Genomic DNA, 25,596 nt, shown 5'->3' on the forward strand with positions numbered 1-25,596 from the left:
TAATTACTTTCTTAGTATCATTCCACTGTTTTCTGAGATGATTTGGACTTTGGATGTTTTATATTTTTTAAAGGAAACTTGTACTTTTATCGGTTCTTCTCTTGGCATCACACACCTAATCTTGAGAGAATGTTTTTTGTTTTTTGTTTTTGTTTGTGTTTACCAATGATACCCGACAGAGCCGATCTCTGCCACTGGGATACTGTGATCGTGACTATGGGGACACACACCTGTCATACCCAGCAAGCTGAATTCTTTACAAATGTGCAGGAGAAAGAGCAGTGGATTGAATTCCTCCTTGATTAGGGCAGTCACCTACTAGGGTAGGCTTACGGATTTTGGACTAGAATCAGGGAAAAATTATCTTGAGCAAATGTGTCCAAGACAGGTCTGTTTCAAATGTCAGTTTGGGCTACCCCGCTGGCTCCCTCCCTGAAGATGGTTCAGGGCCACTTTCTTCCTTTTGTATAAGAGAAAAGGAAGTGAAAGGGAGAAATCCGACCTTTTAATGCTAGACAGACGGTGCCGACAATACACGTGTTGGCTCAGACTGCCTGGCTTGGCTTGCCTCCCCTTTCTGTTCGTGGCAGCATTAAGAAGATTGATTTCTGTTTGTGAGCCATAATGGGAAACTGTAATGGTTTGTGAGGGAGATATTTGGCCTGAGGACACCTTGTAAGTGTGCCAGTCACTTAGGGGGAAGGCACTTGACTTAGAGCCAGAAAAGGCCTCAATTCCTTTCTTCTTTCTCTCCCCTTCTCTTCCTTTTCTTTCTCAAACTCCATTTTTCTCTTTCCTTCTTACACATTTTTTTCTTCTTGTCCTCATCAGATAATAAGATCATAGATCTAGAACTAGTAGATACTTCAAAACTCATTTACTCCAACTACTTAATTTTAGATTGGGAAACCGAGGCCCTAAGAAATTAAATGACTTGACCAAGATCACACAGGAAATAAGCATCAGAAGCAGAATTTAAACATAAATCCTCTGCTTCCAAAGCCAGTGCTCTTTCCACTGTACTAAACTGTTTTCTCGTAATTTTTCTCATTCTCTTTCCTCCTACTTGCTTGCACCTTTTCTTTTTTCTCCTTCTCTTCCTCCTCATCTTCCTTCTCCTCCTCTTTCTCTTCTTATTCTTCCTTTTATTGTATTCTGATGTGTATTGCTATAATCAGCAATCTTCTTCTTTGTCTCCTTTTCTTTTCTCCATCTCCTCCCTATCATTCTTCTCTTTTTTTCTCTTCTACCTGCTCCTCCAGCTCTTCCTCCTCTTACTCTTCCTCCATCTGTTTCTTTTCCCCCTCCTCCTCTATCTCCTTCTCCTTATCCATAACCTCTTCCTCCTCTTCCAGATCCTCCTCTTTCTCATCTTCTTCCTCCATATCCTTCTCCTTCTCTTCCTTTTTTCTTCCTTCCTTTTATTTATTATTGTCTTTGCCTTCTTCATTCTCTATTTCTTTGTCAGTCTCCTTTTACAGGTGTTGGTCTAAACATATTCCATTCAGTAAAATTGGATATTGCCATTCCTTGTTACTCCTAGAATGCTAGGTGATGAAAAACAAACAAACAAACAAACAAAAAAAACCTCTTCCTCCTAATGCCCAGCAACTTGTCTTCTCTATGCAGTGCAAGAGCATTGGGTCAGGAGTCAAAGGACCAGAATTCAAGTCCTTTCTTTGCCTTTTAATATCTACGTGACTTTGGGCAAATGACATCTTTCTTGGGCCCCTGTTTCCGCCTCTATTAAATGATCTTAAATTAGATCTTCATTTTTCTTTCCTTCTCTGAATCTATTATTCTAACAAAAACTTTAGACATTTCCAAAGTGTCCCATGTTCCTATAGTCCTATTAGGCTAGTGTGAAGTTTTTCTGTGTGAAGTTTTACTGTTTCTGAAAGGTGTCAGCCAGCAAGATGGATAACTTAGGGAACTGAAGGTTATATGCAAGAGAAGTACAGAATGAGCTTTTCCCTTCCTGGACATCAGTCTTAGCAATAGCTGGCAGCTTGGCTGAGATGAGGAATAAGGTAGTTCATTTTTCTGGAATCTATAGAACAGCATTATGGTAAAAATTCATGCTTTTATGTAGGATATCTAAGTCTTTCTGGTCAATGAGTGGATTTTAAGGGGTTATTTCCCCATTTCCCAGGATGCCTTTAAGCTAGTTTCTCCCTAAAGAATTATTTTCACTTTTTCATATGTCAGTCTTTGTCAGGAAACAGAAAAATGAACATAGCCCATCTCTTTAGACATCAATTTGACATCAGGTATGAACAATATTGAGGCGGTAAAATTAGGGCAGATTAGACAATGTTTGAAATGAAAAATTATTGAGGATAACACCTAACTGTACATTGGAATTTGAAAATAACAATAAAACAATAAAAACAACAAAAACTTGACTTTCTGGCAATAGTGTTGATTACTTCCCAACTCTTTGAGACCAATGACCTGCCAGGACATCAGCCTTTTATGTGTTGACATTTCCCTGATGCCATGTTCTTCCCATTGCTGAACTGCCAGAATGTTGATCACCTAACTACCTGGATCTTGGCCCATGAATTGCTGCCATGTTCTTCCAATTTTCCATACACTTGTCTAGATTTCCTCCCCAGGACTGCTTTTGGAATATTTACAGATCACCTGTTTTGACCTAGAAAACTCCTGGATCTTGGCTAATTTAGCATGCGATGGTTTACCTACCAGTCCTCAGTGCTCTGGTACTAACATCAGTAACAGAAAATGTCAGAACTTTGTCTAGACACAGGTGATGAATCAGTAAGAAAAATCTTTTTTGTTTGTTTATTAGGAAGTAAAGACTGGACCCGAGGCTTCATTGATATAGAGAACTTCCAGGCAATCAGCCAATCCATCAGTCAGTTAATGGCATTTATTAAGCATTCATTATGTGCCAATCATTGTGCTAAACATTGAAATGCAAGGAAAAACAAAAATAGCCTCTCTACTGTCTTGAAACTCCCATTTTAATTAGGAAAACAATATACCTAAATAACTATGTGCCTACAAGATACATAATTTCCATTATTCCTTCTACATCTCAGGGTAAGGAAGGCAGTGCTTCCATAATCTGGAAAATCCTATAAAACTTTTTGGCCCCCCATCCCACCTTCCTTCATACCGAAGAAGAATTCTGGATCATAAGATATTAAAATATAAAGATTGCTGATATTATACACTATTATATGCTTATTTTATGCATTTCTGAATTTCTAAACTTTCTGTTGTCACATGCTGACTTTTGTGTGCCATGTGTGGCTATTATAAAACTTCCAGAAAGTTCTTATTTAATTTCTTATATCTATCTGAGATATCTCAAAACCCAGTGGGGGAAGTTGTGATGTGCAAAGGATAACTGTAAAAATTAATCTAAAAGGGAAGACATTAGAGAGGTGTTGGGGTGGCTTTTATAGAAGGTGAAATTTAAGCAGAATATTAAAGTATATTCTTTATATACTTTAATATATATTATATGTATAATTATATATATATTATATATAAAATATATAAAGTATAGAGAATATTAAAGTATAATAAGACTGAAAAAGTATGATTAGATTGTGAAGGGCTTTAAATGCCAAATGGGGCATTTTATACTGGATCCTAGAGATTTTAGGAAACTTGGAATTTATTGCTCAAAAGTGATTTTAAGAAAATCATTTTGGTAGCTGAAGGATTTGTAGGATTGATTGGAGTGGGGAAAGATATGAAGCAGAAAGACCAACCCTAAGGCTATTTTCATCATTCAAGCATGAGATGATACAGACCACTATACTTGGATTGTGGTTGTGTGAATGGAGAGAAGGGGATACATGCAAGAGATGTTGGAAAGATAGATGTTACAAGACTTGATAACAGATTGGATATATGGAGTGAGTGAAAGGAGTAGAGGATGACATTGAGGTTGTGAGCCTGAGTGACTGGGAAGGTGGTGGTGCCCTTGACAAGAATAAGAACCTTAAAAAGGATTAAAGGAAGTATTCAATTTTTCTTTTTTTTTCCAGACCTGATTGCCTAAAATTTTCTATATCAATGAAACCTCAGGTCCTGTCTTTATTTCCTAATAAACAAACAAATAAACAAAAAGATTTTTTTCACTGCTTCATCACTTCTGTCTAGACAAGTTCTGATTTAATGTATGTTGAATTTTTGATACAGATCCAAAAAGCAGTTGCTAATATTAGAATAGAGCTCAGAAGAGAGTCTGAGGAGTGATATATAGATTTGGAATGATCTGCATTAATGGCAATTGAACTCATGGGAGTTTAGGTGAGAATACCTAGTGAGAAAGTTAGAGTAAGAAGAGGCAGGGACCCAAGACAGAGACTTGGAGGACATGTTCAGTTTAGTGAGTGTTACCTAGACAGATATCTAGAAAGGAAATAGAGAAAAAGAGGGCAGACACGCAGAAGGAGCAGTATCATGAAAACCTAGGGAAGAGAAAGTATTCAGGCAGGGAAAGTCACTCTACCAATGGAACCCATCAGTTCTTGGCTATTACAGTCTAAGAGAGTTGTCTAGAATATTGAAGTTAGGTGATTTACTCAGGATCACACAGCCAATATGAATAAGAGTCAGGAAATAAATCCAGGTTTCCTTGGCCATCTCTTTATTTGCCACACAATATTGCTATTATCACTCTTAAATGTTTTAAAAGGAAATCTTAAAAGTATTCATGCAAAGAACAATGATTTTAAACTATGCTTTATATCTCAGAAATAATGTTAAAAGTAACATGTCATAGATATGCAATTAAATCCCTCATTTATTCAGTGTGACTACATCTTAAAAAGGAAGATGAGAAATAAGGAGAATACTTTATATTTATGGGCAAAGAGCATACATGGCCATCTTTAGGACTGTTAGTTATCTGCTTTTTGTTCCCACCAAGAATGGAACAGATGAAATCACCAACAGCGATAGAAATTTTGGTTAGAGATGAGCAAGAATCTCTCCAAAGAGTAGTTAAATAGAAGAATCAGTCATCAGAAGAGGCTGTAATCTCCCTCTACTTCACCACTCAATCACTTCTCAATCTTCCACACTCTGATTGTAGAAACTGGAGAGATTTTAAGATGGAATGGATACACATATGTCAGGGACAGTTGGGTTTAATTTTTCTTAAAAGAAGGGGGACCTCCCAATTTTCTTTTCAGTCCCTGTTAGTCTTTACCTTTAAATCTTTGAGTAATAGCCTAGTCAGTTTTCATTCTCAAGTACCCTCAGGTTCTCCTTTTGATGTCCTGTGTGCATAGGACCCTCCTGAGATATCATTTACTAATGCCAAAAAGCTGAGGGAGCAGGTAGCAAAATAAATGATGATTTGCCACAAGAGGAAAAATGGCCATGAAGAGACAGAGAGAGACAGGCACAAGCAACCAGCCTTGGATTCTTGCTTCCATCTTATCCTCAATAGCTTTTACAAGCCATAATCCTTCACTACCTTAAGATTAATAGGTTATACAGACAAATTAATGACCATTCCTTCTCTCTTTTGCTCCTCTTCAATCTCTTCTCATCGACTCATTCCTTTCCTGCTTCCTATAAATATGCTCAGGTCTACCTTATCCTAAAACATTATACTTCCTTATGCCCTATTACCCCCCTCAGGCTGTTATTCTGTATTCTCTGTCTTTATTAAAATTCTGAGTCATCTGAATAGTGGCATAAGGAAAGAATGTGGGTGGATGACTAGACTAGCATAACTGTGCAATAAACTGGAAGATTTCTGAGATATTAAGATGGTAACATGGATTGGACTTGAAACTCAGGAAGACTTACATTCAAAAACAGCCTTAGACACTCACTTGTTCTGTGAACTCAGGAAAGTCACTTTACCTTCTGTCTGCTGCAGTTTCTCTAGCTAAAATGGGGATAATAATAACCAAATAGTTATCATAAAAATAAAATAATATTTTAAAGTGCTATATAAATGCTATTGCTGGGCAGGTGAGTGGCACAGTGGATAAGGTGCTAGTCCTGATGTCAAGAAGACTCATTTTCCTGAGTTCAAATCTAGCTTTGGACACTTATGAGCAATGTGACTCTGGGCAAGTCACTTATTCCATTTGATTCAGTTTTCTCATTTGTAATAAATTGGAAAATGAAACTATGAAATACTCCAGTATCTTTGCCCAGAAAACCCCAAATGGGGTCACAAAGAATTGGACATGACTGAAAAAATTGAACAACAACAATATAAATTCTTATGCATAGGACATTTGTGTTGAATGGATGAATAAATAAATCAATAAAAACTTTTGGAGTGTTCTTTTATTAGTAGAGAGATACTGTCATTCCTTTCTCACCACTCACATTCTTTTCAGCTCCCTGTAAACCTGAGTGCTTATCTACAACCTTATCAGAAACTTTTTTCTCCATGATGATTGAATAAAAGAAAAAGCAATTATTAGACACTTTCTAGGAGCAAACCACTATATTAAGTGCTGATGATACAGAAAGAAAAGAAAAAAAGCCTCTGTTCTCAGAAAGCCCACATTCTAAAAGGAAAATTGCATCTACAAGTCACATGGAAGGGTCCTATTAGCCTTAGAGTAGACTGGCAAAGTATACAATAGTTTTTCTTTAATGTTATTTCCATTGCAGAGTCATATAAGATGACCAATGATATCTTAATTGCCATAATAAAATCAACTTTGCACTGTCATTCAGTGCAAAATTTCCCACATTGCCCTTCTTACTTCCCTTCCTTCTTACTATCCTTCAGGTCTCTTGTGTCTCTCCTTGGTACTCCTGTTTTCCCATGATTTATGAAGATGTGCCAGTATGGTTAATTCAGGAATGTGCTCCTCCTAATGCTTCCCCTATATCCTGTAGTACTGTCATCAGACCTCTGGACTTCTGGACCCAGCTATCCCTACAATATTATCACCTTTCCATTTGCCCTTTAGCCAAATTTTCTTTTATGTTCCTGCCAATCAGAATGTGAGCTTCTTAAGAGCGGGAACTGCCTCACCCTTACTTTTTCAGTTGTTTTGTTCAATGGATTTTTTTTCCCATTTAACCTTTTTTTTCTATTTTTCAAGGAGTTTTTTTTTTCCTTTTTCCATTTCAGCATCATATATTTTTAAAGAAATATACTGGGTTTTTTCAGTGTATATTTTTTTCCATTTCATCAATTGTATTTTTTAAGGAGTTGCTTTCTTCAGCTTCTGAGTTTCCTTTTCCAAAGCTCTCATTTCCTTTCCTCATTTTTATTCTAATTCTCTTTAAAGATCCATTGTGAATTTTTCCAAGTGAGCTTTTTGAACTGGAGACCAACTCATATCACCCTTATAGGCTTCCTCTGGAGACATTTTTGCCTTTAAAGTTTTCAGGGTTTGAGATCTATACTTCTGCCTCCATAATAGCTGTCTAGAGTCAGAGCTCATTTGGCATTTTCTTTTAAAGATTTAGGTCTGCTCTTAGGGGAAAGGGGAGATGGTCCTAAGCTTCCTTTACAGGTGACAGGGATTTCATGATGCCCTGTGGCTAGGACTTCTGATTTCTTTCTAGTGCTTTGGTGGGCACAGCCAAGTTCCATTTGTTATTCTGAGGTTCAGGGACTCACTATTTGCCTTCTGTTGTTGTGCTGGAGGTCTTATAGCTAGTCTGCTGATCCTCTGGCTTTCTGAACCAGGACAGAGTAGCCACCTTGCCTAAGAGCCTCCCACTAGATCTGTCCTGGATCTCCTTGTATTGTGCTTGTGCTGGGTCATGTTCCCCACTCCCAATTGAGATAGACCTTTTCTGAAGTCCTTCCAAGAAATCCTTTGCTGGAAATTTGTTATGTTTCAAATATTTGTAGGTCCTGTCACTCCAAAATCCATTCGGAGGCTTAATCTGATATTGATTCTGAGGGAAGCCAAGAAGAGTTCAGGCAAAGACCTATTTACTCTCCATCATCTTGGCTCCATACCTGTTTTTTTTTTTTTTTTTTTGTATCTCCAGTACTTAGCACAACATTTGAAGTCATTCATTCATTTATTGTATACAAATGCCATCTGGTTCATGCAAATAGTTTGTTTTTCTGTAGTTACGCTAGCACTGTATCCACGTTCTCTCCTTCATCATAACCAGACCATCTTGCAAATACTCCATAACCAGTTCCACCATGGATATTACTTACTAATATCCTTAAATAGATCTGCAGAAGAAGTGACAGCTATGAGGAGCTACATGCCCCTACAACTTTTAGAACACAGTTATTGCCTCCTTTGTGGGTATCCTCAGCTTTTGTCATGTTAGTTCCTCCCCCCCCCATTCTTTTTCCTCTTGACTCATCCCACCCAGTATTTGCTATAGCCAGCATCAACTCCCACTATTTTCTCATTCTATTCAATTTTATTTTAGCCATAGTAATGTCTTTTTAAAAAAAGTTTTTTTTTTAAATTATATACCTCCTCTTCCACCCAACACAATTTCCTCCCTTGTAACAAAAGAAATTTTAAATAAAATTGATCTACTCAAGACCACATCAAACAGAGCATGTAGCCTTCATTTCTAGCCCTTCAATCCTTTCTCCAGCTGGAGAGTGGTTTGTTCCATCCATTCTCCTCTGGAATCAGTCAGGACTCACACTTTTCTTCTGAATCCCCTCTCCTTCCCCAGTTTCATGCTGCTGTTGTCTTGCTCTATGCTTCTTCAGTGATTCCTTTTTGGCTTTTTTGTTGATTACTGTCCATCTTTAATGCCCAGTTAGCTGTAAGTGGACTATGAGTTGCCAAAATTTTATCTGTCATCTTTTCTTTCCTTTTGACCTTCTCTTTGGCAATCTAATCCAATCCTCTTGCTTTAATTACTGCCTCTTTGTAGATTGAAATCTCTATACACTAGTCTCTACTCTGAATGACAGTTCTGCATAAGTGGACCAAACTGAATGACTCTTTTGCCAACTTGTTCTCTTAACTTTATCTTCCTCTCATCCATACTATTTCTGCTGAAGTCTCTACCACCATTTGGGTTGGCTAGGCTTGTATTACTTCCCTCAGAGGCAGCTAGGTAGTCCAGGTGGTAGAACATTGAATCTGATGTCAGTAAGTGCTGAGTTCAAATGTGACCTCAGACACTTATTAGTTTTATGTGATCTGGTCAAGTTATTTAATATCTGCCTTTCTCTTAACTATAAGATAGGAATAATCATAGCATTATTGTTTGGATCAAATTAAATAATATAAATAAAGTGCTTACCACAGTACCTGGCACACTGTTGCTTCCTTTTTAGCTCCCTATTTCTGCAATATAATACCTTTTATATCCATATTCTTTTTTTTTCACAGTGCTATCAACTCAGCCCTCATTATTTTTCACCTAGACTATTGTAATAGTCTCCTAATCACATTATCACAACATTTCTATGGAACAAAAGTTCTTTTCCCATCACCTTAGTTCATGCCCTTATTACCTCTCATGTGGCCTATCACAGAATCTCACTAATTGATTTCCCTTATCTCATTCCCTACCTTTTCCAATATATCCTTTACAAAACTGCTAGACCAATCTGCACATATCTAAACATGTCACTCCATGCTAAAAAAAAAATGATGTTGTCTTTCCACTGCAATAGATAAAATTCAAACTCCTTAGCCTGGCACATAAACTTTCCATAGTCTATAACTTACTATTTGAACCTCATTTCATACTATTCTTCTTCATGTTCAGTCAAATTGAATGAATAGCTATTTTCTGGTCTTGTCCTGCCCACTCTCTGACCTCCATAAATTCTTACAAGTCACCATATAGAAATGGTTTATTAAGGTCATTGCAAACTACCCCTTTCTTTCCTGACAGAGTCACTAGAGTAGCAAGTTAAGGGAATAATAGAGATGTGACATACCTAGATTTCAGAAGGCACACACAAATCTCTCATAGTATTCTTATGCATAAAGTAAAAACATATGGACAGATAATAGTATCTGCAATATTATGCAATAGTATTGCATAAACCAAACTCTTGAAGAACTTACGGACTATTAAAAGGAATGGACATTTGTACAAATAACTTTGATTTAAGGGAATGTGAATCCAGACACCAGGAAGCAGTTTAAGGGCTATGGATGATTATGGATTGGTTGGAAATTAGCTAATGAATGAAAATAGACTCACATTTGAGTTTAAAAAGTAATCTGATTTGATAGAAGAGAATGGGACACAGCTTAATCTAGGAATCTGGGAGGAAGTATTGGAGAGAAGTTTGATGAAAGTTTGGATTTTGGAAAGAATAAGTTTAGAGGGAGGATTCCTTGTTTACTTGGATAAGTCAAAGTAATTCAGTCTATTGGGTACTCACTCATTGAGCATCAACTCTGGTTGTATGCTCTGCTCTCATCTGAGAGACTATGAACAAAGGTAATGAAGGCATCTCTGCTCCTCAGCCAATGCACTGGAGTTATCAATGCAGTCAATGATGATAAATAAAAAATTACCAAACCATATTTGGTTTTGTACAACACTTCTAAATCATTTAGTTTTCTGAGTTCCTCCTAGTTCTGATTCAGAAGCTAGTGAAGCTATAAGAGACCAAGAAATAGCAAAACAAAATATAATGAATGAAAAAATGAAACAGAATATGAAATACTTTCCTCCTAGTTCTGATTCAAAAAGGGATAATTAGGAATAGTAGTCATTCTATTCTGGGAAATGGTGGAGTAGGTTGGTAAATTTCTAGCTCTTCAGATTCCCACACAAATAGAACAATTTTGAGTCTCAGGGTGAACACAGATTGATGAAAAACCAAAAAGACTTGGGGAAGAACATGGATCCTTCTGAGAAGATCCAAAGAAAGATCCCAGGCTGGGGATTAACCCATGTGAAATACAAACACCTCCAGCCTAATCTGCACAATCACCAAAATGGGACTCCTAGGGCTGGCTGGGTTTGATCAGAGCCTCAGAAGGAACCACAGAAACTTTCACCTCCTGGACTGTGTAAGGAGTCAGAGGTCTGAGTCTAGGAAGACTGAAGGAACCTTGGCTAATTAGGAATGCTATGCCCAGCTGTATTGCAGAGGCAAGAAAAGGAACCAGCTCCCCCCACCCCCACCCCGTGAGTGCAGAAACAGTGGGACAGGATGCTGTTGGTTGTGAACACTCATCGTGAGGGGATGTGAAGAGGGGAGAAGATTTTGGTTCCAGGTCAGAAAGGGGAGCTGAGGTGAAGCTAAAGGCACCACCCACCCAAAGCCATGATTAGAGGTTCTTGTACTAATAGTTCTCATTTAAAAAAAAAGAACAGGCAAAGAAGAAAGACCCCAGGAATAGAAATCTGCTCTGGGAATAATAAAGACTAGGTCTAATGTTCAGAGGAGAACAATGAAGTAAAAAAAAATTTCCTATCTCAAAGAATAATGTTAAAACATATATTGGATTTAATATATATTTTAACACATTTAACATATATTGGACTACCTGTCATCAAGGGGAGGGGGTGGGAGGAAGAAGGGGAAAATTTGGAACAGAAGGTTTGCAAGGGTCAATGTTGAAAGATTACCCATGCATATGTTTTGTAAATAAAAAGCCATAATAAAATAAATTTTAAAGGAATAATGTTAAAGACTCCCTGTCTAGAGAAAATTCATGAAAGAATTCAAAAAAGACTTTTAAAAAATCAAATTTAAGTCATTGAGGAAAATTTTTTTAAAAAACTATCCAAGAAAAATAAGAAGATTTTGAAAAAAAATCAATTAGAAAATGAGATATAGAGACTTAAGGAAGAAAACAATTCTTTGAAAATTAGAATTGGGCAAGGGGAAGCTAGTGAAGCTATAAGAGACTAAGAAATAACAAAACAATATATAATGAATGAAAAAATGGAACAGAATGTCAAACATCTTATAAGAAAAACAGATCAAAAAGAGAAAATATAAGAATAATTGGATTACCTGAAAGCTATGACCAAAAAAAAAAAAAGAATCTCAAACAATAATGCCACAAATTATACAAGAATATTACCCTGAAATAACAGCACATTAAAGGAGAGTAAAAACAAAAAATTCGCTGATCACTAACTCAAAGAAATCTTTTGTGCACATAGGAATATTATTGCCAAATTTTGAAATGTCCAGATTAAAGAAAAAATTTTGCAAGAAACAAGAAAAAAAAACAATTCAAATATTCTTGAGCTATAATTAGAATTTTACAGGACTTATCAGTAGCCAAAATAAAAGACTGAAAAAAAAAGACTGCAGGTCCTGGAATCATATATCATATATCAAAAGGCTTCTGACCAAAAATATCATACTCAGTAAATCTATGCATAATATTGAATGAAAAAAAAGGATATTCAATGAACTTGCAGATTTTCAGGATTTTGTTTCAACCAAATAGAAAATAACATATAATCAAAGATTAATGTCAAGAAACTTAATATGGATAAATCGTTTATGTTTTTTATATGAAAATGTATACCATATGTTTAAGATGGACATCAGTAGTTGGGGTAGCTCAAAAGAAAGATAGGGAAAGAGTTGGGTATGATCTGACTCTAAAAACAAAACCATCTAGGAAAAGGGAAAAATAGCAATAATATGTTACAAATGAGATACAGAGGAAGAATAGACACAAAGGCATTAAAGAAGAGAGGGGACTTGTAGTTCTGAAAACATACTCACAATGGGGATTGGTTTACTATATATATATATATACACACACACACACATATATATCACAAAGGGTATAGCACCCTCCAAAATCTATAAAGAAATAAAGTAGGGTCTTGAAGAATGTGTAGATTCATGTAGATTCATGGATAAGGTATGTAGATTAATGGGAAAGGGATAAAACAGGGGGAAAGGGTGGTGTAGGATAAGGTAGGAGTACAGAAGGGTGTTTAGATTAACAGGAGTGTGATAAATTGTGTAGATTCAGGAGAATGGGATGAAGAGGGAAGGAAAGGGAGGGGAGAGACTATAAATGGAGGGAGGTTAAGTAATAGCAAGGCAAGTTTAGGAGCAGAATTAAAGTAGAAGGATTAGCAGGGATAGGAAATAAGAGATACGAAGAGATACAAACAAATACTACAACAAGGATCAGGAGTAGAATATATTAGAAAAAAAAAGAAGGGGTAGTAATCATTTATCTTAGACAAAATCAAACTTAAAGATTCAATCAAGAGAGATATCTACATTATATGTCAGCTATATTAATATTGTTTTAGATGCATGTTTACATATGGGTAAAAGTATATGTATATATGTGTGTGTTTGTGTGTGTCTGAGTTTATGTAAGTGTGTATGTATGTGTGCTTAACTGTACCTTGCTTGGGGCAGGAGGGGAGGATGAAAGGGGAAAAAAAGAATAAAGTAAAAACTGCACAACAGAGAACAAAAGAATGACCTGCAAGGAAACAAAAGAAATACGGACATTCATAAATATAATTTCTAGTCTTATATATGCTTTCTTAAAATGTAAATTTATTTTTATATATTTTCAATCTTCCCTGTTGTTCTGCTGGGCACATGAGAACATTGGTGTTTTTATTTTATTATTTTATTTTCCTTTCTATTTTCTTTTCTTTTTCTATTTTACTTTTTCTCATTTGTATTGAATTCAATAAAAACAATTTTAAAAAGAAAGGAAGGAGAAAAGAACAAGAATTTAATGTGGTTGGTTCTGGGTTGTAAACATATCATTGGGCTGTTATTTTTCCTGTTTTACAGTTGACAAGTTTCAAGCAGACAGGAATTAAGTGGGTTGTGGATCCAATATCTGAAACTGAATTTGAACAAAGGTCTTCCTGATTCCAGACCTAGTACACTATCCCTGCACCACCTTGCTACTTCTAAAAGATAATTTTATGACATATTACAAATATAAGGGATAGCTTCAATAAAGACAAAAAAGAAGAGTTAAGATGAGCATAGAAAATATACATTACTAGATGAAGGGGAGAATTTTGAACAGAGGCTAGAAAAGGGATATTGAAGCCAGACCAGGAGAGACATAGAATGTCATGATCTGAATTTCATCCTTTTGGTAGGTAATTTTTTTTTTTTTTTACTAGAAGAGTCTAGGGTAGCATTAAGAAGATTTCTTTGGGAAGATAGCCATTTAATGAAGACTTACAAGTAAATATATGGGCTTTTAGCGAAATTATTAAGTCAGTACAAATGCAAGAATCCATAAAATTCTGTAAAATGAATAAATATTACTTAATAGTAACCTTAAAATGCAGACATAACCAGTACCTCTGCAAATAGGATAGAATATGATCTTTTTTTCCTCCCTGGATCAGGTAGATATTACTTGACAAGAGGCAATAGAACTTTCTTAGTTTCAAAGAAGATAGGGCAGAAGGAAAGAGTCAAACACTGCTTCTATATTTCCTTTACCTGCTGTCGAAGGAATCAAGAACTATGATAAAGAAACAGAACATTCATGGACAAATCTTTCTCAATAATTCTGTCCTAGCCAGGTCCCATGCAATTATTTCCCCTCAGACTAGAGTCAGGTCTTCATATTCCCTCTGGGTTTTAGGAAAAGCTACATCTAAGCCCTAGGCCAAATCGACTAAGCAGTAGGAGTATTCAACTTTTTATTATTTTTAAATTTCTTAAAAGTTCTGGACTTAAATGTCAAAAAAGAGAGAATAGAACATAAAAGAGGATACTAGAGAGAACTGAATCTTCATTTCTTTTTCCATATGGTTATTATTGTCTTTATTTTATATTGGGAATATAGAGAAAATTATTGAAGGAACTGAAGTTGACCAAGCCACAAAGGGCAAACATATAAGTAGAAAGGAGAAGGGTAAGAAGAGGACATTGGTAAATAGCCAGATTCAAAGAGATAGATGGAAAGAGGATGAGGAGAAACAAGAGAGACAGAAACAGGCGGAAGAGTGTCTCAAGAAGGAGGGTCTGGTACATAGCATTAGGTTCTACAGAGAAGCCAAATAGGATAGATGGAATAAATATAATTTAATTTAGTGATAAGGTAGTCATTAGAAACCTGCTTTCAGAGAAATGCAGGGGCCTGTCACATTGCAAGAGGCTAAAGATATGAATGTTTAGAAAATGACAGCAGCTAGTGTAAATGATTCTAGAAATTTGGAAAGAGAAATATTAGATGGGGAGTCAGAACAAAGAGTTATTTTGTTTTTTATTATTTGATTTCATGTTTGTTTTTTGTTTCTTTTTCTTTTCTTTTCTTTTTTTTTTTAAGAATAGAGAAGACCCATTTTTTTTTTTTTTTTTTTGTAGGCAGAGAAAAAAGTATTGCTGGGAAGGGGAAAGGAATATGATGAAGAAGCTGAGAGAGACAAATAATTATGGAACAATATCAGATGATATTAGAAGGAATGAGAGAGTGAATGTGTGTGTATAAGTTAACTTTGGTGAGAAAGAAGCCATTTCACCCTCTGCAACTAGAAGGAACATGGAGAAAGGAGTTGAAAATGTTGACAGTTTAATAAACATTTAATAAATGAGGGACTTGATGGAAAAGGTCTTATGAATCGTCAATCTTCTCAATAAAATAGGAAATAAGGTCATCTTTTGAGGCTGAAGGGGAAGGAATGGAACTAGAAAAGAAAAGAGAAAGCTTGGAATATCCACTCTAGAGAATGTGCTAGAGAGCCAAATAGAGAAGAATAAAAAGAATGCCATGTAACAATAAAGAGCAAATTTTATGGAACATAATTTTGTAATGGGCTAGGTCGTGTCTTGCTTGAAACTCTCATTACAAAGGCTCCCTGGAGAAGGGAATATGCATTTATTAATCAGCTACTATGTGCCAGACGTTATGCTAAGGGTGTTTAAAGATACATTATCTTTGATCTCTATAACAACCCTGTAATGTAAGCACTGTTATCATCCCCATTTTACAGATAAGAAACCTGAGGCAGGCAGAAGATAAGTAGGTTAACACAACACTGAATTTGAATTCAGGTCTTTCTGACTCCAGACCCAGTGCACTATTCTACCAGCTACCTCAGATAAGGTGCTCCTCTCTCTGCTGAATGCTTAGTTTACACATTCCTAGCCTACAAAGCTCCATTCTATTCTTTATGTTCCCATAATTCTCAGAGCTCCTGCTAATCTCCAATTTCTCCCAGGGCCAGAAGAAACTTATTTATGGCAGAAGAAAATACTTATGAGAATATTGCAACATAATTTCATATGGAGAAGGTAGGTGATAACAGGTACTCAACATTGAGAGTTAGTGAAAAATCACATCAAATTTACAAGGTTCTCAAGCACAGATCTAAAGCTATTACTGAAGAGGGTGATCAAATGGTTCAGATTTAGCAAACAAGAAAGTGAGAACAGGAATAGCAGAATGGGAGAATGAGGAGGAATTAAAAGATGGTGGTTATGATGAAAATGAATTATAGGTACAGGAGTAAGAGTGAATAAGGAAAAGTGAAAAAGCAGGAGATTGTGGTCAGAGAGGGGGAATTCAGAAACCAGCATTTTGGAAATGAAACAATTTTGAAGGATGTTGAGGTTTGTGGTAAAATAGCCTTGGCAGCTGCAGTAGTATAGAATTAGAGGTTGGGGAGCTGAGCAGACTAAGAGCTATAAATACATAGATATTGATAAAGTGATATGATGATGGGGGAAAGAGTGAAAAGGAGGGGGACAAATCCATGGAGGAAAGTGCAGTGAGGGATTAGTGGATGGCAGTGACAAGGATTATGAGGAGGTGGGAAAACTGGATAAACTTGAAAGGAGAGGTACATTAATAGGAATAATGCATTCTCTTCTTGGCAAAAATGTTGGTAAGTTTTTGATAAGGACATTGATAAATTTTTGATGAGGTTAAGTTAGTAATTTTTTGCTTGACAAAATTTTGATAAAGACATTTACAGTATAATCTGGGTTAGTGAGAAGCTTCAAAACCATGTTACAAAAGAATTGGTTCAAAAACTATTTGTGTTTAAACTGGAGAAGGAAGTACTTATGAGGGACATTATAGCTGTCACCAATATGTTTTGCCTGAGAAAAAAAGACAGAGGGGACATGATGGGTGGCATGTTAAAGAAAAATGAGACTTTTTCTTCTTTCCTTCCCCTTTGATCAAGTAAGGCAGAAAATGGTTCTGAAGCTTATTCTATTCTATAAAGTTACTTTTCTAATTTTTAAACAGTTTGAATTTCCCTTGCCGGCTATATAAATCAGATCATTCTAACTGCACTTGATATGTGTCACCTTATTTTCTCAAAAGTAGAGCACTATGACAAAAAGGAATAATATTTGTATATTGATATACAGAAATACAGAAAGGACCAGGGTACATGAATATCGGTCCACAGAAATGTCAAATGGCTTGGGCTTTTGACCCCCAAATTAGAATAGTAGGTCCAGACTATTGATATTTTTGATAAGCTTCTCCAAAGGAAAAATTAAATTAGAGTTGGGGTTTTCTTCAATTGCCTATTCTAAAAAATGCTTTTTGGGAAAGTTCTGCTTTTGGGAAAAAGTCTAGTTTGTTGGAATTCATTATTTCACTCACTACTTCTTCTCTTTCACTATGCATGTGCAGTGAAAGCTCTCTGACTTGGTAGAGTAGAGGGCAGAAAGAAATAGAAAAAGGAGGTCTGGTTATTAATCACCTTGATCCTAAAATTATGGTAATCAATCCCATATTCTAAAAGGGGAGGCTGGAAAAGAGTACCTTTTCCCTTTTATCTTTACCTTCTACCTCAAATTATAAGTCCATGGAGAAAGATTCTCTATTCATAGTAAATTTCTCCAAATGTTTCTGCTTTGAAGATGAAGTATTAATTGTGTAAATCCTGATAAGTACCACGGGAAAAGACAATATTTTTTTTTTATGGTGTCTTCTGCATTAGGCTATAAACTCTTTGAAGACAGGGACTGTCTTTTGTCCTTTTTTTGGTAACCTCAGCATAGAGCAAGCACAGTGTTTGGTACAAAGTAGGCACTTGAACAACATTGATTGATGGATTTCATTAAGCCTCATCTTATTATAAAGCCCCATCATTAAGTTCTTAATTTTTCTAAAGCCATTATTGTAACTATTCACACTAAAATCGCAAACTGGATGAAAAATGTACATTACCTTGATTGTGACATTCACTGAATGACCCATCTAGTTAGTTATTCCACATAGAAATATATATAGATACAAAAATGTATATAGATAAGCAATTATTGAAAGCTTGTAGGACTAGTCATGCTATGAGAATGAGAGATAATGATTGATTATTTTTGATATAAAGTTTTCATCCTTGAAGAAAAAAGAAAGAAATAAAGGAAGGCCTCCAGTTTGTTGAGTGGATCTTCTATAGATGATTTTAGATAACAGGTAATTTAGAGGTAATTGGATAGAGTTCTGAGATACAGTGTTAGGGAGACCTATTCTAAAACCCTGATTATGGCCCATGCGCAAAGGGTAATCTTGGCAAAGTAAGTCACTTAACCTGGGCAACACTGTAAACCAATAAATTGCAGAGTAATTTCCAATCTGCATTGGAACAATGAATTTCCTCACCAATAGCAATGGAATCACAGGTCTAATGTAAAAATCTAATCTCCCCCCAAAAAGGATAAAAACAGTATAAAATGTGTGAAGATGTGAACTGATTATAATCTTTACTGGTAAAGGGAATACTCCTATCAATGAGTTCACAAATCTGTCACAATTCCTGCCATAATGTTTGAAAAAGTCTTTCATTACAGATTTGTATCTGGGGCTACAGAGATCCCTGACTATCTTTCTAGATAGTTTTCTACCTCAGCACAATATGCCTCAGAAAAGGAGTCTGAGAGGCAGCCAATCAGCTGAGGTTAATTCTTTGCAGTTTTTTTTCAAGGACTAAGCATATCAGTATGAACTTAATAAGCTCTCAACAAATATTGAGGTGGAGAAAGAGAATACTGAGCTAGATGAAAAAAAGAGAGTAAAAAACCCTAGTCAGAAGAGCTTGACTTCTCAGCAAAATGATTCTGTGATGAGCAGAATGATGATTTTTTGACAGATGACTTATCCACACATTTGTATGCTGGATTCAAATCATTTTAGGCTAGGAGAACTGACCAGTGGGAATTGTGCTTAACACACACTAGCATATTTCACCTCTGATTGGCAGACCACTGCTCATGCCTGGGATCATTGCAGAAAGTTTCATACCTTTTATGCTTGGCTGGACTTTCAGAAGTTACTTGATTTTCCAACAACTGATATTTTGAAGCTTATTGAGATCTCTCTCCTCCTGAGAAGTTCATATATTAATAGGATTTAGAGTTGAAATAGACCTAAGAGATCATCTAGCCAAGATTTCCTAATTTTACAGATGCCAAAACTGAGATCCTCTCGAATACCATTTTAATGTCCTTCAGTAGAGAATGGACAAGAATCAGAAGGAAGGAAAATACATTAGTCATTGTTCTATCCCTTTTAAAAAACAAACAACCTTTTAAGTCCTGATTTTAGAGTAAGATGATCTGGGTTCAAATTCTCCCTCTATCACTTATTATCTGTGTGATCTTTGAAAAGTCATTTCATCTTTTTGAACCTTAGTTTCCATATTTGTAAAGTGAAGGAGTTGGTGTAGAATCCCTCAAAAATCCTTACAGTTCCAAGACTACGGTTCTACTATCTTTCTGAACAGCACTGTCATACTGATCATAGATTTATTTAATCTAGTCCTGTGGTGTCAAACATCTCAAAGAACACAGAATATGAATATGAAAGCATATATTATTTAAATGAGCATTTTTATTTATTTTACCAAACATAACTCAACAATGTTTTAATCTGGTTCTAGTAATATTTGGGAGTTTTGCTGTTTGTAGCAGGAATTTGATACCTCAAGGTCCAAATTCCTCATTTGAGTCAGAGAGATAAAACCAACTTGCTTAAGATGACACAGGTAATTAAAAGTCAAGTTAAGATTTGAACCCAATCAGACTTTAAATTCATTGATCTCTCCAGTATATCCAGGATGTCATTCTGTAATCTTCATGATATTTATATTATGCTATTTGAGCAAAAATTTCCACTGATTAATATGTTGGAAACTATTTGCACCCAATATGTGTCTCCATTGCTGTTTGGGTGAGCCACAATGTTGATTCCTCAGAAATGGTGACATTTCATAATTTGTAGCCATATGGCATCACTGAAAGAATAACATGCTTAAAAAGATGGTTTTTTGTCTCATGGAGAAGCTTGGATCATTGAAAGCCCTGCACAATTTACTGAATGCAGTCTTGCTCATCATCTTCCTCCTGTTCAATTTTGGCCTAAGCTCATTGTGCATTTGCATAACCAGTGGACTGGTAACATAGAGTGAGGAGTAACCAAGTATATAGTCTGTGTCCTGCACTGATACTTAGATGATATTAAAAGAACTACAGAAAAACTCTGAATATTGGGTAGGCCATTGTAGAGTATTCAAGGGAGAACATGGTGTAAGAGTCAAACAATATGAGAAAGTATAGTTGAAGAGGAACCCCCAAATATATGACATCAGAGATCCAATGAGGTACATCAATTACTTTGTAGAAAGCTATTGGAGAAGATAGAGTGGGCAGAGGTTATAATAGCAGTAGCTACTGAAAGATGCTTTTCAATTATCTGTGGTTTTCAGTTGTCTTTACAGCTCCTCCTGGCTAAATTACTCTTTTTATGAACACTAATATAAAATCAAGAACTGTATGATCACAGAATCTCAAAGTTTCAAGGACCCTCAGAAGGCATCTACTTTTATGTAAGCAAATTCCTTCTATAACATTCCCCCAAAGAGTCATTCAACCTTTCCTTAAAGGCTTCTAGTGATAAGGGACTCATTACCTTCTGAGAGAGCTCTTTGGGAAACTCTAGTTATAATCTTGATTTTTTCTTGATTCTGAACTGTGATTTCAATCATTCAAAAACAATAATGCTAAATACTGGGGATACAAATAAAGGTGAAAAAATCAGTTTCTGCCTTCAAGGAGTTTATTTTCTTCTAGACAAGATAACATGTAAATTACTAAGTACATGCAAGATATATGCAGAGTAAGCAGAAGGTAATTTCAGAGAAGAGACTGACAGATGCAGGTGGAACGGGAACCAGGAAAGATTTCCTATTGGAAGTGACATTTGATGGAAGGCAATGAAACTAAGAGAAAGAAATAAGGAGGGGGGTCCCTATTGAAGAAACTCCCTCTATTGATTCAGGCTTGCTTTTGTTCTACAATTTATTAATCTTAGTTGTCTGGGGACATTGGAAGCTCAAGTCACTTGCCCAAGATTACACATATGTCAGAAATGAGACTTGAACCCATACTTCCCTGACTCCTAAGTCCCTTACTATCATGACAGTGTCAGACTGTCTTCCAAGGAAATTCAGTTGCCTTTGTTTTTCTTGGGATCCTGAAAAATTGTTTTGTCATTGTCTCAATATTCATTTTTATTGTGAAGCAATCAGGGTTCACCATCTCAACGTTTATTTTAAAGCCCCAGTTTGCTGTTTAAGTCATTTCCAGTCATGAACACTCTTTGTGACCCCTTTTTGGAGTTTTCTTGGCAAAGGTACTGGAGGGTTTGCTATTTCCTTTTCCATCTCATTTTACAGATAAGGAAACTGAGACAAAATTTGCTCAGTTACACAGATAGCAAGTATCTGAGGAGCTCATCTGCAGCACGAAGTTGTTCCAAATGCAGCCCCATTATCAAGGACATTCATGAAATCTCATGTAAAAATAGGAAAAAGACAGAGCTGATACTTTAAGATGAAACCTATAATGGAAATTCATAGATTTCGAGCTCCAACAGACCTTAAAGGTCTTCTTGTCTAACTCCCCCCATAGATGAGGAAACAGTCCTAGAGATAGTAACTGATTTGCCCAAGATGGAAGGTATTAGTTGTATTTTAATATAGATTTCCTGACTCCAAATGCAGCTTCTGCTCTACTTCTCCACCATCTTTTGAGCAGGGGTACCAGGGAATATTTAAAGAAAAGAAAGATCTGATGACGTGAAGGAAAAAATCATTAAACCTTAGGAAGAATGGTGACCCAAATAGTACAAGCTGCTGTCTCAGTAACGGGACTGGAGTAGACCTGATGGTCATCAGGCGTAGCTCTGCGGGGACACCACTAGGAGGAGCGCTTTTCCCTCCTTATGGATTTCCATTGCATTCTCCACCATCCTTCCATGCAAAAGTTTTTCTTAAACTAACAATGCTAGTGTAAGGAGGTGCTCATCTCTGATTGGACGAGGGAATTTTGCAGGTTTGATTCCTTGATTGGACAGGAGGTGTCGGGGGTGGGGAGAGCGTTGATGGTTGGGGGAGTGGGATCCCTCTCTCTCTCTCTCTCCTCCCCCCCCCCCCTCCAGTCTCAGTGGCTGAGTCCGTTTTCTCCCCACTCTTTACTGTAGCTCGAAATGTTACACTAAAATACAGACTCATTCTCTCTCTCGCTCGTCTCTCGCTCCTCGCTCTCTCTCTCACACACACGCACGCACGCACACACCCACCCAGCCACACACGCACGCACACACACACATACATATAAACACATGCACACACACACCCACCCGCGCCAGGACTCGCCTCCACACGCACGCACACACACACACACACACACACACACACACATTCACACACATCCAAACGCCCACACATCCTCACGGAACACCGGGGACCGCTGTCCGGAGCGGAGTGCTAACGGATACAAAAACAAAAGCAACAAGACAGAAAATACATAGTACCAACCCGGGAAGTAGTTATCTCAACCACTCTTGCTTCTGAACCAGTTTTGGGGGGACACCTACGATGGCACTGGATTCTTTAATGCTTTTCCTCTTGGCATCTGCAGTTGCAGCAATGGAAGGTAAAATATTTCCCCAACCCTTCAAAACAAACAAAAAAAAAAAAAAAAAGAAAAAAGAAAGAAAGAAAGAAAAAGAGAAAAAAAAGAGCAAGTTTTGTAACTGGATTTCTTTCGCTGTGGCATATATATTGCATGTCCTTTTCCTCTCCTTTTGGGAGCCGGCTTTAATGGGGACTCCCAGCGTTCTGATTTCTCTGGGAAATAGAAGCGACTGGGCTATTCGAGTGGATTGATATGATTTCGATTTTTGAATGGAAGGAACAAGTGCTGTTTTGATGATTTATTTTGATTTTTTAAAAAAGCAGGCAGATGTAGAGTGGTCTATCTCAGGCAGCTCCCCACCGCCTCCCTTCTCTTTCCCCCTCCCCCCCCCCCCAGTCGCCTTCTCCTTCTCTCCACTCCCTCATTCCCCTACACATCGTCGCCTAACTCTCTGCTCCATTCTGGGAGAAGACACTGAGCTGCAATGCAGTACTCGCTTTACATTCTACAAACTGCGAGCTTGGAGAAGGGCAAGAGTGGTTTCCGGGGAGAACGGGATGCTTTTGAGTTAGAGACTGAACAAGAGATGCGCTGTGATTCAGCTCGCCGAGATTGGCAGCCGCGATGGGTCTCTTTCGCTCCCTTGTTCTTTATCTCCTCCTTCTGCCTCCTTCCCCTGCCCCCTTTCGCTCTATCTTCCTTGTCTCCTTTTTTTTTTCTTTTTTCTTCCCTTCCTTTGGATCTCCTCCCTGCCCGAACCCCATTTTTCTGTTTCATTTATCTCCTTTCTTGCCTCCAATGTGTGGTGTCCTCTCCTTCCGGGGCCAGTGAGATAGCTTAGCTTCCTTTAGCGAAGCCGGGAGGCTACGAGAATCAAGAGAGAGGTTTTCCTTTTCCCGACTTTCTGTCGGGAATGTTGATGTGGATGTGTCTATGTGGTACCCTTCTGTCTTTGGGTTTAAGTAGCAGCAGGTAGCCCAGAGAGGGGTTGGTCAGAGACAGATTTTTGGGACCTGAGAGTTGTAGAAACTGCCTGTTGGGTTAAGGAGGGGAAGTAGAACCTTTCCCTCAATGATTCACCAAGGCAGGCATGTTAGATTGTCTGGGATTTACTGTGGTGGGGAGCTCATAGGGGAGAAAATCTGAATTTTAGGAGTTTCTTGTCCCCTGCACGCTTAAATGAAACTAGCAGTGGCTCTTTTCACATGTTAGTATAATGTAAGATGGGCGAACAGCTTTGTAAGGCATTTCAAATGGGAGAAGAGGAGGCATTTTTAGATCTATCTAAACATACACAGCCATTTCCTTCTGCCCAGAGAAAGAAAGTCATCTTAGTTGAGGAGGCTTTTGTCAACATTTCTTTTCACACAAGACTATTTTATAAAGAATGAAGGGAAAGGCTTGAAGTGTATTTAACTTGGATCTTGAGATTAAACAAACAAGAAAAATCTCTTGTTTCCTATGTGACTCTGAATCTTGTGAAAAAAATCTGTTTTCTCTTCTCCCCTTCCCAATGTTGCTTTCCAAATGAAATATATTTTGGACTTCTCTAGGTTGTCCAAAGAGCATCACACTGGATGGAAAACTGAATTCGGTTCTGGCAAGGAGAAGTTCCTTCATTCATATAGAAAGGCGGTTCAGTTTAGTAGAAAGGAGGGAAGCAACAGCCTCTTGGAGAACTTCGAAAGCTCTTTTTAACTATAAAATTGGGTCCAGCAATCTAGTGTTTCTAAATCCATTTCACCTCGCAGATTCACTCTTATTCATTTGTTTGGGCTCAGATTTACAAGTTCCCGCTTTAGCTCCTGGTAATGTGAAATAGGTTTTCATTTGGTTGGTGAAAATAAATGATGAGGCTGCTAGGCTAAGCCTCGGATGAAAAGAAAAGCTTGCAATCTGTCTGTTTCTCGTGGAATTGGGATATAGGCACCTGAGTTGAAAGTGACAAGAAAGGTACCACATCTTCTGAGCCAACTACGCCCACTTCTCTTCCCTCCCCTCCCTAGTAAAGCCCCATTCTTCTACTTAATAGTGATACTTTGGGTGATGTAGTAACAGCTAAGAATCCTTTTTTCCTTTTGATGAGAACTACAAGCAACATCCTTTCAAATCTCTGTTTTCATTGTTGCTGGGGGAGCAGATTAGTAGAGAGAAAGCCTCCGCTTTTTTTCAGAACGTGATTTTTTTGTTGTTGTCTTTCCCCATCGCCCCAGCTGGTGGTCTTTGTAGGGGTCCTTTATTAAAATTTGCTGGATGCAAGGGAGACATATGCTGCCTGCAGTAAGCAGAGGGAGAAGTGGCTGGAAGCTCGGAGACTGTAAGCCTAGTTGGAGGGGCAACCAATTTTTAAAAAGAGGCAGGAAACCAAAATGATGTATGCATTTCTAATTTTGAGATGGGAGATTTGGCTTTTTCTTCAGCTTCAGATGTCAATCACTTATAATTATCCTTACTGGTGGTCGTTCTTTATTGCTGTTTCTGAACGCTACCAGTGTCTTAGTAGGGAGGGGTGAGTTGACTGTATAATATAACTAGAGAAGTTGTTTTCAGAAAAAATGCTTTTTTAGCTACATCACAGTTTTGTTTGCATATGTGGAAATTTTCATTTTTGTAGGGAAACAATTTTGATATTAATAATAATAAAGGAAATGAACTTGAATATTTACACCTCTGTTGATTGCTGGGGGAGATATTATTTTGCAGGAGACATTGTTTTACAAACAAATGCTCAGATACATCTTGATTTGCAGCTAGAGGTTTTCATTGAGATCCTCCTTTTTCTTAGGGTGGATAATTTTTTTTTTCTTTTT

General features: G+C 37.1%; 1 protein-coding gene across 4 annotated transcripts in view; it reads left to right on the forward strand.

Moving 5' to 3' along the window:
- Nucleotides 1–22,189: 22,189 nt before the first annotated feature.
- Nucleotides 22,190–25,596, forward strand: part of EPHB1 (EPH receptor B1) — a 718,019-nt gene continuing 714,612 nt past the window's right edge. For 2 of the 4 annotated variants that reach the window (XM_051985595.1, XM_051985593.1), the window contains exon 1: nucleotides 22,191–22,804. In XM_051985595.1, the coding sequence (XP_051841555.1) occupies nucleotides 22,747–22,804 (58 nt within the window). In that variant the 5' untranslated portion in view covers nucleotides 22,191–22,746. Of the gene's footprint in view, nucleotides 22,805–25,596 lie in introns of all 4 variants that reach the window. The other 2 variants (XM_051985594.1, XM_051985592.1) reach the window with 2 other exon arrangements.

Source organism: Antechinus flavipes, chromosome 3, assembly GCF_016432865.1.
Source record: "Antechinus flavipes isolate AdamAnt ecotype Samford, QLD, Australia chromosome 3, AdamAnt_v2, whole genome shotgun sequence".
Taxonomy (NCBI): Eukaryota; Metazoa; Chordata; class Mammalia; order Dasyuromorphia; family Dasyuridae; genus Antechinus; species Antechinus flavipes.